At 37.4% G+C, this 14,436-nt stretch overlaps 1 protein-coding gene across 2 annotated transcripts in view; it reads right to left on the bottom strand.

Annotated features, from left to right (window-relative positions):
* TBCK (TBC1 domain containing kinase) overlaps positions 1-14,436 on the bottom strand; it is a 1,512,759-nt gene that overhangs the window by 725,770 nt on the left and 772,553 nt on the right. For both annotated transcript variants that reach the window (XM_044061297.1, XM_044061298.1), the window contains one exon: positions 8,828-8,954. In XM_044061297.1, the coding sequence (XP_043917232.1) occupies positions 8,828-8,954 (127 nt within the window). The remainder of the gene's footprint in view (positions 1-8,827; positions 8,955-14,436) is intronic.

The following is a 14,436-nucleotide window of genomic DNA, read 5'->3' as shown; positions in this document are numbered from 1 at the left end:
TTGACATGGCCTTATATGTCAGGCACAGGTCACCTCTGAGCAAGCGGTATGAGACTGAATAGAGCTGGAGTTCTTTCAGTCGGGTAGCATAAGACATATTTTGAGACCCTTTATCCTTTTGGTGAGGAACTTTTGGGGCCTTTCCAGCTGCTGCAGGTGTCGGGTCAGATACATTCCGAATGGGGCATTGTACTCAATCATAGGTCTAATGAGTGATGAGTACAGGGGGACGATGACCTCCCCTGATCTAGATGTGAATCCCTTCATGATCAGGTGGGCAATGTAGAAGGTTTTCCTAACTACTTTAGCAACATGAGTGTCAAACGAAAGGCTACTGTCAACCTGGGTCCCCAGATCCCTAATGACTTCTTCTGTGCTCAGTGGATTGCCACCTATATGGTAGCTAGGGGTAACCTTGTTTTTCCCAAAGGGTATGACTATGCAATTCTTGGCATTTAACTTTAGGCCATGGCTCTGGCACCAGTTATCCGTTTCTGTGAGGCCCTTCTGAAGGATATCTGTGTCAGATGTGTTTTCGACTATGGCGCCCAGTTTGCAGTCATCTGCAAACTTTGTCAGCCATAACCCTCCTGCGTTTGCTTGTACTTCAGAAAAGTAGATGCCGAACAAGAGTGGACCCAGGACTGAGCCCTGTGGGACACCACTTGTGACAGGCTTTGAGTCTGACATGGCTCCAGCAACTCTGACCCTGTGGGTTCTGTCACTTAGCCAGTTTGCAACCCATCTTGTGATGTATGGGTTTACATTCGAGCTGATGAGTTTTTCGATGATACCTGAGTGGGGTATTGTGTTGAAGGCCTTTGCCAGGTCAAGGTAGGCTGTATGGACTGCCTTTCTCTCATCAATGGCCTTGGTGACTGTCTCGAAAAAGTCAACCAAGTTTAAAAGGCATGATCTGCCTTTGACAAAGCCAAACTGGGTTGGATCCAAAGTCTGCAAGTTCCCTATGTCTTTATTTATGAGTTCCATTATGATCCTCTCCATGGCTTTGCAGATAAGGCTTGTCAAGCTAATGGGACGGTAATTTCCAGGGTCGGTGGAGGCACCGCCCTTGTGATCCTCTTAATTTATTTACGCAGACTAGTTATTAACTCTTATACTGATTATTACAGCTCCTACTTTGTGTTTTCCTTCTCTGTGTCAACCTATTTACCAACATATTATCTAACTCAGCTGCTATATTTTATATGTTGTATTGCAACTACATTTGTTGTATTGCAACTACATTTGCTTTGTATTAAGTATATTTGTATATTTAGCACTATTCTATGAACAAACGACCACTGTGATTATTCCCTGTTTTTTTTTTCTCTTGAAATGTTTAACATACACATTTTTCTTTGTATAATGTGATTATATTTTTATTTCCTCGGAGCTTATCTCCCCCGGCCTCTACTGAAAATGGACATATATCCAGTTAGACTAGCCCGGTCAACAAATGTAAAATAAATAAAATAAAATAAATAAATGAGAATTCAGTCAAATGTGCTTTCAGTGTTTTTACCACCTCAAAAAACTTTTCATTCAAATGTGTTTTCAACATTTTGAGCTGTAACCATATATGTGTGCATGTGTGTGTAAAAAAATATATGTGTATATTTATCTATGTGTATATATATCTATATATATCTATATATATCTATATATATATATATATATATATATATATATATATATATATACATATATATATACACACACAAACACACACATGCACATTCATATACATATATGTCTACACATATATAATACAAATAAATGGTGTATCTTCTAAAATTAAGTACAGACTTCAAATCAAGTCTCAACAGCTTCTGTAGAGAAAGGTGATAATGTTTTTTTTGCTATTTATCAGCTACATTTCTACAAAGGCATGACTTCATCTTGCCAGCTGTCAAAAAAGGATCTTCAAAGTCCTGATGTTTCTACTATACCTCCTCAATTTTTTATACAATCTTTTTCCTTCCATGTCCGACAGTCATCAAGCCCCCTGCCCTACAGGTCTTTAGCTCATGTGATCTTAATGCAGGGGCTCTGCCTGCACCATGTGATGCCTGACCAATAGTTGCTACCATTCAGACAGTCAGACAGAAGCCACCAACCTATCATCCACATGCACTTGGGGAGGGTGTGTATGGCCCCAGTGGCCTAGGGTGTGGTTTCTTGCAAACTGAAGCCATTCATGTTTCAGACCATCTGGGGAAGTAAACAGCCCCTGTCTTCTTCTTAGATGACTTCATCATACTGGGCAATGGTCATAATGGTGTTTCTATTTAAGTCCTCAGTCCTGGTCCAGGTGGGTGATCACAACAGGGGCAGGATTGGACTTCACCATGCCCATGCACAAACAGGGGCGGGATTTTACTTCACCATGCCCATGCACAATCTCAAACACATCCGAATGAAGGTTATGTTCGACAATTTGACACCACTAAGCTTACATTTTTGGTCTTTTTTTTTTGGTATCACTTTGGTATCACTTAAGCTTGTTTGCATGGTGGTGAAACACCTACTCCTCCCCCCTGCCAGGAATAGTGAACAGACACTGGTCCCCTCTTCCTCCTGCCCAGCTAACCTAATGTGGATCATCTGCATTAAGGCCAGGCCTTTCTTCATCTATGCCACACAGTGAGGCCTTCTTCAATAATGTTTTTTTTGTTGTAGAATGTATTACTTTTATGATTTTACGAGTAGAAAGCAAAAGTGACTGAAAAATATGTTTTTCTTTAGCTAATTACAAGTTACTACATTAAAACAACAGCAGAGCAGTATTCTCAGCCATTTGAAATGTGTCTGAAGAATTGTTTGGTTTTCATGGATAAATCTGCTTTAATATAATGCTAATCACACAGTGCCAGGAATGGAACCTAAATCTATACTACAAGCACAAATAAACTTGGTAGCCTGGATACCATGCTGACTGTACATATGCTTTCTAAGCACAGGCATAAAGGAAATATTCAGTAAAGACTGCAAGAAAGACCATGCCAAGCTAGAATCATCACTGCATAATATCTTAAACCTACTTTAAGGTGTAGTGGAGGTCCATGGGAAATATGCAAATGACTCCTTATAGATAAAGCAGTCTTTCAGCTATATGGCTTCTGAATGCCCATGACTTTTTACTTTTTAAGTCTTTATGGGTACATTCAGGCCAATAAAGTCATAACCCACTAGCTGTAGACATGCATATTACTGCATTTTTTTACCTTATTAGGTGGTGGTGCTGCGGTAACGTTGTCGCCTCACAGTAAGACGCTGTCTGGTTCGATTCTCAGCTAGAGCATCTTCAGCGTGGAGACATGTGTGAATGGGCGTACCTTCGTTGAAGGTTGTGCATCAGGGCTGGTAACTCGGCACGTAAAAATCAACTACCAATCATTAGCAGACCGGAGTTCCGCTGTGGCGACCCCTAACCGGGAAAAGCCGAAAGACACAACAACAAGTACAGCATAAGTGGGTTATCTGAATATACTTTAGAACTTAAAATCAAGAAAGATGTCTTTAAATATTAGGATGCTAGCAAAATATCCTAAACAACATTCAAACTAAAGGATAAAAATGTCACACAGACAAACCATTCAATAAAAGCTACTTTAGACCTTCAGTAGTGTAGGCCCATGTCTACAGTTAGCGGGGTTTGACTTTATTGGCTTGAATGTACCTGTAAAGACTTAAAAAAAAGTAAAAAGTCATGGGCATTCAGAAACCATGGAGCTGAAACACTGGTATGTCCTTAGTGGGTCATCTGTATATATCACATGGGCCTTCACTGCAGGAAGTTTAAGGTATTACACAGTAAAGACTCTAGCTTGGCAAGATCTTGCTTGCAGTTTTTTACTAAATGGTTTGTATTTGTGACGTTTTTACCATTTGGTTTGGTCATACAGGAAACACTAAGATTAATTCTGAGCACACTTACAGAGTGAGTCAGACTGTGCTGTTCGGGTCTATATTAGATAGTCGAAGTTCCGTAACTCTGAACACCTAATGGTCAAACCATTAAGTTTGAAGTTTCAGAACTTCGACTATACAAAAAAAAATACAGCATACAAAACAATAACTTGTTGTAAGCAGCAACCCCCCCCCACACCCTCCGCTACTTAAATATACCAACTCCGAGATTGCACCACATTGAAGTGAATGGAAACCTACACTTATGGAGATTTCCATTCAAACGCTCAAACTTTTACAAATTCGAACGTATGGTCTCGACCATATGTGGTTCGAACTTGTAAAAGTTCGACTATGTGAATGGAACCCTGCTGTTCAGGGGTTAAAGCAAATGTCAGTGCATCACAGTTCCATCTTCCAAGATGCACAAGTGTTCCCTCTCCAATATACCAAAAATGTTCTCTCTTCCTCTCTATTTATTGATCTCTCAAAAGCATTTGATATGGTAAACCACTCTCTGCTTATAAATATTCTGAAATCACTCTCTCTTGATACTTTGGCTGTACAATGGTTTTCTTCTTATCTCAGCAATAGGCAACAAGCTGTGCTCTGGGAGAATAAACTATCATCCCACCTTCCAGTCTCACTCGGTGTCCCTCAAGGCTCCATCCTAGGCCCTCTCTTATTCTCAATATGTATCAATGATCTCTACCTAGCTATTCCTCAGGCAACATGCATACAATATGCAGATGATTCAACTTTAATCTGTGCAGCTGAATCTTCATCAGAATTACAATCCCTAACTCAGAAAATATTTAACATAGTTGAGACTTGGTTCATAAAACGTTGCCTTCTCCTGAATCCCAAAAAAACAAAGCTCCTTCTCTTTACACATACCCGCAAATCCATGCCCTTAGATTTCTCTGTCATTTCTAACAATGGCACCCTCATATCCCCTGATTCTACCACCAAACTCCTAGGAATAACTATAGACAATCACCTCAGCTTTGATAACCATATTAACAATACTATAAAAACAGTCAACAGAAAAATGGGCTCCCTATACAGGATTAAATATTTTCTCACTTCAACCGCCAGAACTACTATTGCCCACTCTCATCTAATCTCAACACTCCTCTATGCCTCACCTATTTACACCAACCTATCCAAGAAGAATCTTCTTAAACTCACTACATCTTACAACAACATTGCCAGATTTGCTACTGGTAATCACTTTAGAACTCATCACTGCCAGAATCTAAAACAACTAGGATGGCTTGAACTGCAAAATCAGCTTCATTTTAGCCAACTAACCATTGTTCATAAGATCCTCAACCAGCCCAACAACACTCCTATACTCTCAAACCTCATTACCCCATATTTTATTTATTTATTTTATTTTACATTTGTTGACCGGGCTAGTCTAGCTGGACATGTATCCGTTTTCAGTAGAGGCCCGGGGAGAAAAGCTCCAGTACAGGCAATAAACAATGATTTGGCAAATAAAGCATTAATATGAGTAAACAATACAAGGTAAAAAAGAAAAATCAATTTCAACACAAAAGAAATACTAAAAATAGGAGATAAACTTATAATATATACTACTGTATTAGACTTATAAAACAGAAACTATAACACTACTACTAATATATACTACTGTATTAGACTTATAAAACAGAAAAAATAACACAAGATGAAGTTAAAAAAGGTTGCTGGTAAAGTCTACTTCTCAGATATAAATCTCAAACTATTGAAAGCGTTTGTGAGGAGCTCAGTAAGGGGAAAGGGGAGGAAAATTAGGTAAATGAGGACATGGTTTCAGTCGGGATTAGCACAAGGACACAACCACTGTGCTTTAAGATGTTCTCTGATGTGTTTTTTGAAAAGAGAAAAAAAAATCTTAATTCCTTACGCTCAGCTAACAAACTTCTACTTAGTATTAATAAGTCTAATAACATGGCAGGAAACTCTCTGTTCTCTTACACAACTGGGAAATACTGGAATCTTCTACCTAGTGATCTTATATCACTTCCTTCCCTACCTCATTTCAAACAAAAACTCAAAATACACCTTAGAACGCACTGGTTGGGCCCTTGCACTAACCCTGACTAACGTATAACTTCAGTGACTAAGTTTCTCCTAACTCCTCCTCAATTACAATTTAATGCTCTTTCTGCAAACTTTAGAAAAATATCAAACCTACTTTAGTGATGTTCTACCTCATATGGATATCACATTCAACATGTTATCAATACTCATATACAACCATTCCCATGTAATTGTAAACCTTAAGTTTAATCTACCTCACGTGAATATGTTATCCCATATTATTGTAAATATTTGTCTTGTAATAAACTGTAAAATGCTTGTATCTACTGCTATGTTAACTTGATTGTAACCTGACAAACACTTTTTGTATTTGCAATCTCATACATTTTGTTATAATGTATCTGTCTTTGGAGCTTTTCTCCCGGGCCTCTACTGAAAATGGACATATATCCAGTTAGACTAGCCCAGTCAACAAATGTAAAATAAATAAATAAATAAATAAATAAAACATCAGAGCACCAAAACTGTTTAACTGAAAACTACCATGAGCTAACTACAGAAGTCTTAAAAGTTAAGGGATGTAAAATATATTACAATGCTTGTAAAAACAGGAACTATGAACAATGAAAGGCGATTGAGTAATTTAGAAATGTTGAGGTCATAGCGGCATACATAATACTATGCGGTTTAATCAGATAAGATAGCCCATGATGGGATATAATCTAAAAGAAGAATGCAAGTTGGAGAGCTGACAAAAAAAGACTCCAGTGGTATCAACAAGCTGATGGTGCAAGTGACCAATAAGTTTAATTCCTGGAATCTGAAAGAGTAGCATAATATGCCCATTGTTTGTTAGTTGCATTAGACCCAAACTTGAGTATGGAATAACAATATGGAATCCTTATAAGAAAACAAACATGAGTAAACTGAAAAGAGTACAGAGGAAATATACCATGGGCATCTATGGATGTGAAAATTTAAGTTGTTATGAAAGACTACAATATTTGAACTTGTACAGTGTCTCTTACAGATATCTAAGAGGAGATCTTATTAAGGTATGTAGAGCATTTAGAGACAACTACCTCTGGGAATGTTTGGGGTTATCAAAAAGTACTAGGAATCATCAGACAACCGACGTAGAAGACTTCTCTGCTTAGTTTAGCAGAAGCATATTGGCATCAAGCAGGAATGGAAACTAAAACAGAAGTAGATAAAAATCAGGCAGCAACTAAATGTGTCACAACATAAAAACAAGAATATAAGGTGAAGGACCAGATGAGAAGGCATGAAATGAGGAAAAAGCATAAATATAGTTCCAAGTATAGAAAACTTCTGGAAGAACCTCACGTTGATCAGGATTGAACACAGGAATGGTTAAGGAGAGGTGAATTCAAACCAAGAGATGAAAGCTTAACAGTGACGGCCCAAGATAGTGGGCTATGTACACACTGGTTTACAAAATCCATTGAACATGTGGGAGAAACAGACAAATGTAGGTTTTGTAAAACAGAACTGAAAACAGTTGCAGACTCCGTTGCTGGTTGTGCCATACTAATGGCAGAAGGACTGTATACTGAAATAATGTGGTAAGAGTGTTGCACTGGGGATTGTGCAAACATTAAGGTATTGTAGTGGCTGAAAAACACTGGAAACGAGCATCAAAGCATCATAGAAAATGATGAAGTCTACATCACATGGGATCACCCATTACCAACAGTTCAAAATATAGATGTTAGAAAAAAACGGATATAGTGGTCCATGAAAAGAAGACAAAAGTAGCACTGATATTGAAATCGCCACACTCAGTGACTACAGTGTCTTGTGTACAGAGAGACACAAAGTCATAAAATATGCACTGTGGAAGAAGGATACTCAGACAGTTCCAATAGTAGTAGGAGCAATGAGTCTTATAAAAAAGTATCTACAATCATACTTAGATACCAATACATGTAACTCCATATGAATTGCAGGAGGTCATTATTGGGCACATTCTGAGTGCTGCGAAGAGCACTGCTGACTGACATCAAAGATTGAATCAATACTAATTTCATGAACTTTAATTGCACTTTGACTTAGGAATGGGGTCCATTCCCATCATCATATTAGAAACACAACAGACTTGGAAAAATTAAACAGGAATGAGAACTGTACTAACTGGTTCTCTGAGAAAGGATGCATGGAACAACATGCCAAATTACATTAAAGCAATTTTTAAGAACGGCCTGGACACTTATTATGGGAGCAAGTGTTTTGGTATACTGGCAGGCTAGAAGGGCATTCGTGTCCTGTTTGAAATATTTGTATATATGTATATAGTTAATGGCAGACAAAATATTACAATGCTTTGAATGTTACCCAAAGAGAAACCCCATCTTTTCCACTTTAAAGTCCAGTTAATAGTTCATTTTAGCATTACCTGCACATTTGAAAAATCAATTTTCCAGCCTTCTTATAAAGTATCCTAATTTAACACAGTAACAGCTGAGAATATGGAATGCCAAAACAGATGTAAAGCATCATGTATTCTCCAGCCATTGGTAAAAGCACACAATGCCACTTTTTTGTAAGAGTGAAATAAGCAAATGCTCAAAATATTTGGGCCTACTTAACAGTTTGGCATTTCTACAATTTGGATAGTTATACTCATGTCCTGGTGGGATTTAAACACTGTTGCAAACACATGATAAATTATTTTTTCATCAAATCAATGAGTGCTCTTAACAAAAACTCTTTGAATAAAACAAAAAACCCTTCCAACCTATGTCAGTCCCACAATTATCCCAGCCTCATTTTTCTAATGTTAACTATATTCCAGGGTGCTGTTACTGACATTAAATTCATAATCATACACAGATGTAGATCTTACCTTGCCAGTACACTAGGTCAGGGTGGGAGACAACCCAGGCCTTCAGTACTCGTCTAAACTTTGCATGACCTTCTGGTGATGACAGCAATTCATCATACTGGTGGCAACGTGGAATGTCAACTTCAATCTAAAATATATTTGGAGATATGTCACATTAAAATAGGAGTGAGGCAAAGGTCCTATAATTCATTGTGGATATAAAATACTTGAAACAATGACATATCAATGTTTCTGAATCTTAGTCCACCAAAATCTTCCGAAAGAATCCAAACAAATGCATTACAGACCATCTATGGTAATCAGTCTCAGCTAACAAAGATACACTTACATTTATATGCAAGAAAAATGTTAATGAGTTGGTCCACTAGTGTAGATAGATGTGCCACTAGCTATCTAGGTCAAGGAAGCCCTGCTGGAAACCAGCCAGTCAGAAATTAAAGAGTAGACTGCTTACTAACCTGATCTTTTTTCTAAGTACTGGAGACAGGCAGAGCAAGGGATATGTGCAGCCTGTATTAATTTCTAAAACAGCCTAGGAAACACACAGCATTCAAAGTGTTTGTAGCCGTTATAAGTGTGGGAACACAACTTTTCCTATGCTGCCACTATGAAGTACACTAGTAAAGTGGTTGGGAGGTAAAATGATGAAACATCAGGAGATAGTCTGCAGTAGGAATCCTTCATCACAACACCCACCCTCCATTTAGGGGTCTGATACAAACCTGAATGAAGACTATCCAGGAGTTCATAGAGCATGCTGACAGTTCTGTATACGTGTGTGTGTGTGTGTGTGTGTGTGTGTGTGTGTGTGTGTGTGTGTGTGTGTGGGGGGCATTCTCCTTCCTTGGTGAACTCTGAATGTGCAGTTTGCAGTTTTTGAAAACCAAGAAATTGGAGCAAGAACAGTACAGAAGTAGGATGACCCACCACTAATTGGCTCAGGCAGCAATCAAAAACCCAGCAGAATGGTGACAGTCTCACAAAAGTAACCACATATAATATACATATAACTATTGCATTACTAAGCTTATACCACTATGACAAATATGGTTAAAATTTCTTAGACGATAAAGAGTTACTTAACTTTCAATTTTCACTATAAGATAACAAAAAGATAATAGAGGCGTAATCCTGGAAAAACCCTCTTAAAAGTGGAGATAAAAAGTCTGAGAAAATACAGTGCGGTAATCACATTAAACATTTGTCAGGCAGCACTGAGAACATGCCAAGAGAGGTGCTTTGTCATCAAAGAAAATTAACACTCGGTGTACTTCATGACCTTCTTAGACCATGTTCGTAACTGCCACCAGATGAATAGCTAAGGTGGGGTGAAGGGGCGAGTCACCCTGGGTGAAAGGTGTCAGGTGCAGTTCAGGTTTTTTTCAGCTTAGAGTTGAGGCAGTACCAGATTGGTGGAAATGCACATGGTGGTGGAAGACCTAGTCATGTCTCTGCTTTGAACACTATTAAATGGGATGGGGGATCAAAACACCTGCAAAAGCTGATATCTTTGAAAAGGGCATGCCTTAAAGAGGCATTCAGTATGGTTACACCTAAGTGCCCAGAGACTCCTTGTTAGTACAGAGGCAGAGACAACTGCACAGAACGTGAGAGGTCTTGTGATCAGGCCTACGTGTGAATATCTTCCTTTTACATTCCAATGGTCAAACACTGTGTGTTTGTGTGTGTGTTTGTGTGTTTGTGTGTGTGTGTGTGTGTGTGTGTGTGTGTGTGTACACATACTCACACGTACATACACATGTGAGGATAACTTGATCTTAAAATCACCATGCTGAGTTTCCTAGCTGAACAGAAAAAGAGAACTCGGTACCTAAGTGTCAAATCTACAGCATGTCTGTGTGGTTTACATACCATCATAAACTGACTAAAATTACATGTCATCAGAATAAAGAAATATATTTCAATAGCGTAAATATTTTGTATTTTTTTGTAATGCAGATGCAAAATTCTCAGTAGAACAAACATTTTCCAAATTCAAAATCAACAAATCCTTTCATTCAAGGAACTTTAAAAGAAAACTGAAAGTTTTGGATCCAGAAATTCAATTTGTTCCTTTCTGTGAGTGGACTAGTAGAGAAGCCTGAAAAAATACAGTGTGCTACATTTCTACAAGGTTTTGGGGAAAAATATTTAAATGCACTTAACTGCTAATCACTGTAATGTTCTAATCACTATTTGCTGCTTCCCCATTTCTCCCCATGCCAATCTCTTGCTCAGCACCCTACTAATTAAAATTTCAAAGCTTGGTTACTGGCCCCCTAGGAGAAGTTAACTGTCACTAAGAGAACAAAACTATACCCTACATAGCTATGATGGAGATAAAACTTCTGTTGGTTTGTATCCCCTCCCCTGTCAATTCTCAAGAATTAGCCCAGCCACTAGGAGCAGGGTTTCAAATGAAGTTAGAAATCAACAAACATTGGTGACCTTACCAAGACATTAAACAATCCCTTACAGAATGAAGCCACTTATGCCTGCTTCCATGACCTTAGAACCCATGCACACAGCCATACCATCATGTTTGTGATGCAGAGAGTTGAGTGCCTTGATAAGGTCAGCATTTCTTTTTGGTTTATGTGACTGTGCCTGCCTGTGTTGTTCCAGATACCCTGCACTTTTTTTTTTCAAATATATTTTTATTGAATTTTTCAAACTTTTCAAACATACAAAGGAAAAACTGTAAGTCATTACGGAAAGCAGTAAAGTATAGTTATATATGTAACAGTACAAAAACTATGCATTTATAAAACAGCAGTTATCTTACAGGGAAACTTACATCTTAGAGATCGATATAAGCAGTAAAGACCCCCAATAACCTATTACAGTCAAAGTCTAGAGATACAAATAGAAAGTGGCTTGGAAGGAAGAATATATGACTGTCTAAAGAAGAAAGAAAAGCGGTAAGGAGGGTATAACCATAAAAAACAACTATTTACATCATGTACTTCTATTTATACCATATTTACAACATATTTACACCATGGATACCAGAGGATAACAAAATAATATAACGAAATATTTTGTAAAATCAAAAGTTACCGTGTGATGGTAACAATGTCTAATGGTTATAGGGCCAGATATGATACTGATGGAGGATTTCCTGGAATGTAGTGTTAGTGAACCACATTTTGGAATATTATTTAGTTTGGATTAGGTCAAACAGTCTACACCAGTAATTCTGAAAATATTCTTTTTTCTTTTTGTTATTATTGCATAACTTATGTGCAGATATATATTTGCCATTAATGTAAAGTTTTCCCAAGTTATTGTTGAGGGATTGACCCAATTCTTGGCTATAAAATATTTGAGAAGGGTGCAGGCTGTAACACAGATGTGGCGATGGATACCCTTAAGAGATTTAGGAATTATATTTAAAATCATGGTTTGCCAAGAGAATGTGTTTTTTTCATATCCCATTTTTTCCAACTGAGTTCTGAGAGAACACCAAAGTTTGTAAATATTCTTACAGCTCCAAAAGATGTGAAGTATATCTACATGTGGGAGGGAACAGAACGGACAGGTTAGGTTTTTATTGTATCCGAATTTCAGTAAGACTGCTGGGGTATAGTAGGAATTGTTGTTTATCATAAGCTGGGTGTAAATTAGGTTTTTGAAGGGGGTTAGATTCAGGGTATTATTGATTGCTTCACACTTAGACACCATAGAACTTTCTCCTTGTATACCGTCCCAATATTTGGAAAATAGAAGTGAATGATTATACTTAATGCTTGACACAAGTTTATAGGTATTTGAAATCATTTTGCTCCATAGGGAAAGTGATTTAATGATAGATTGTGATACTATAATGTCTTGCTCCTTCACTCTATAGTTAGAGAATTTTTGTTTTATAAGTGAGTTAATTTTTCTTAAGATAGGATCATATTTGTTAGGAGCACCAAATAAAGCTTTGACCTCGGCAACATTTTTAGAGTTATAAAAGTGCCAAACTATGGCTTTCTTAATAATAGGGAAGTTTGATAGGTCAATCATTTTATTATTGATTTTTAAGTTAGGGTTTATGTGAATAGGTTGGAGAATGGGAATAGTACTGTGCAATTTTAAGGAGGTCATCAGAGTTTGAAAGATGCAAATTTTGTTCTTTAGTGTAGGCAAGATCTTGAACTTGTAGTCACCATCAGGTGCTAGAAAAGGGACAGCATACGGATTGAGTTTTAATGAATATATATAGTTGCACCAGATTTTGATCCAGGTTGGGTACCAAGTTTCAGCAGAGGGGTCATAGCAGGCTATTTGAATTAGACGGCTAGCATTAATGATGTGGTAATATAAATTAAAATCCAAGAGACTTAAACCGCCTTTGTTCTTTGGGGTAATTATATTCCTGTATGACATTCTGGTTGATTTAGGGAACCATAAAAACTTTGAATGTGTGGTTTCTATTTTTCTGAAAAAAATTTTTGGAACATTTAAGAAGATGGAGTTAAGATGAAAAAGGACTCTAGGCAAAATATTCATTTTAATGATAGCAGATTTTGATAGCAAAGAAAGATTGATGTTTTTCCATCTAGTTAGATTGTTATTTATCTGATCCCAGACTCTATATAGGTTTGCTTTTATTAGTTCTTGGTGAGGGTGTGTGAAATTTATTCCTAGGTATTAAAGTGTATATTTGAGAGGAATGTCAGACGGGGGGAAGTAATATTCTAAATGGTTTGCAGGGTTTAATGGAAAAATAGATGATTTTTCAGGGTTTAATTTATAATTAGCAGCCTCAGTAAAAAAGATTAATAGAATTTCGAATTTTATGAAGATCGGTGTTGGGAAGCTCAAAACAGATATTTAGGTCATCTGCAAATGCAGAATAGTTTATATCAGTGTTGAAGACATTTGGGATATGGTGATAAGTATTTTGTTTAACCCAGAGAAGGAACCAGATACCCTGCACTTTTATCCTTTTTTCTATTGCTACCCTACCAAAGTCTAAAGCTTCTGTGGTGACTGACTGCTTTGAAGAAGGACAGGAAAAGGGAAGACCAGGACTAAGGGAAAATTGATGTATTCACCAAGTGATTTCTCTTCTCACAAATCCCAGGACTAGGATTTGAAAAGATAGTGGGTATCTGTGCTGGGACCAAAGAGACTTTCTTTGGTTACTACTGTGTGTTTCTTGTGTGGAGTCATGCATGAGGTATAATGAGAATCACAGAAGCCACGACAGAATCCTGTGGTATTCTCTGGCAGTGTCTAAAGTATGAGTGGAGAACCTCTGGAATTGATATAAATCTATATCTTTTTTCCTGGGTAAGAAAAGTTCTTTGTACTGAGGTGTCTAGGAGGAGTCAGAAAATACTTCTAAATGTTTCCTGGATTCCCAACCTTTGTAGGAGATCTCACACCCAAGAAAAATATTCCCAACACTTTGGAAAAAAAACTCTATGAAGATAAGCAAGTCATCTAAATATGGAAAAATGTGGATACCCTGTAGCCTGCAATGAGATACAGTTGAACTTAGACTCTTTGTGAACACTCTTGGAGCAGTGGATAGTCCAAAGGGTAAGGCACATAACTAATAATGTGATCCAGAGACACAAAACCTTAATAAATACCTGAAGTCTGGATAAATATGA

This window comes from Protopterus annectens, chromosome 2.part0, assembly GCF_019279795.1.
Source record: "Protopterus annectens isolate FY-2018-M chromosome 2.part0, PAN1.0, whole genome shotgun sequence".
In the NCBI taxonomy this organism is placed as follows: domain Eukaryota; kingdom Metazoa; phylum Chordata; order Ceratodontiformes; family Protopteridae; genus Protopterus; species Protopterus annectens.
The sequence above is the reverse complement of the archived record's forward strand: the minus strand, read 5'-3'. Positions and strand labels throughout refer to the sequence as shown.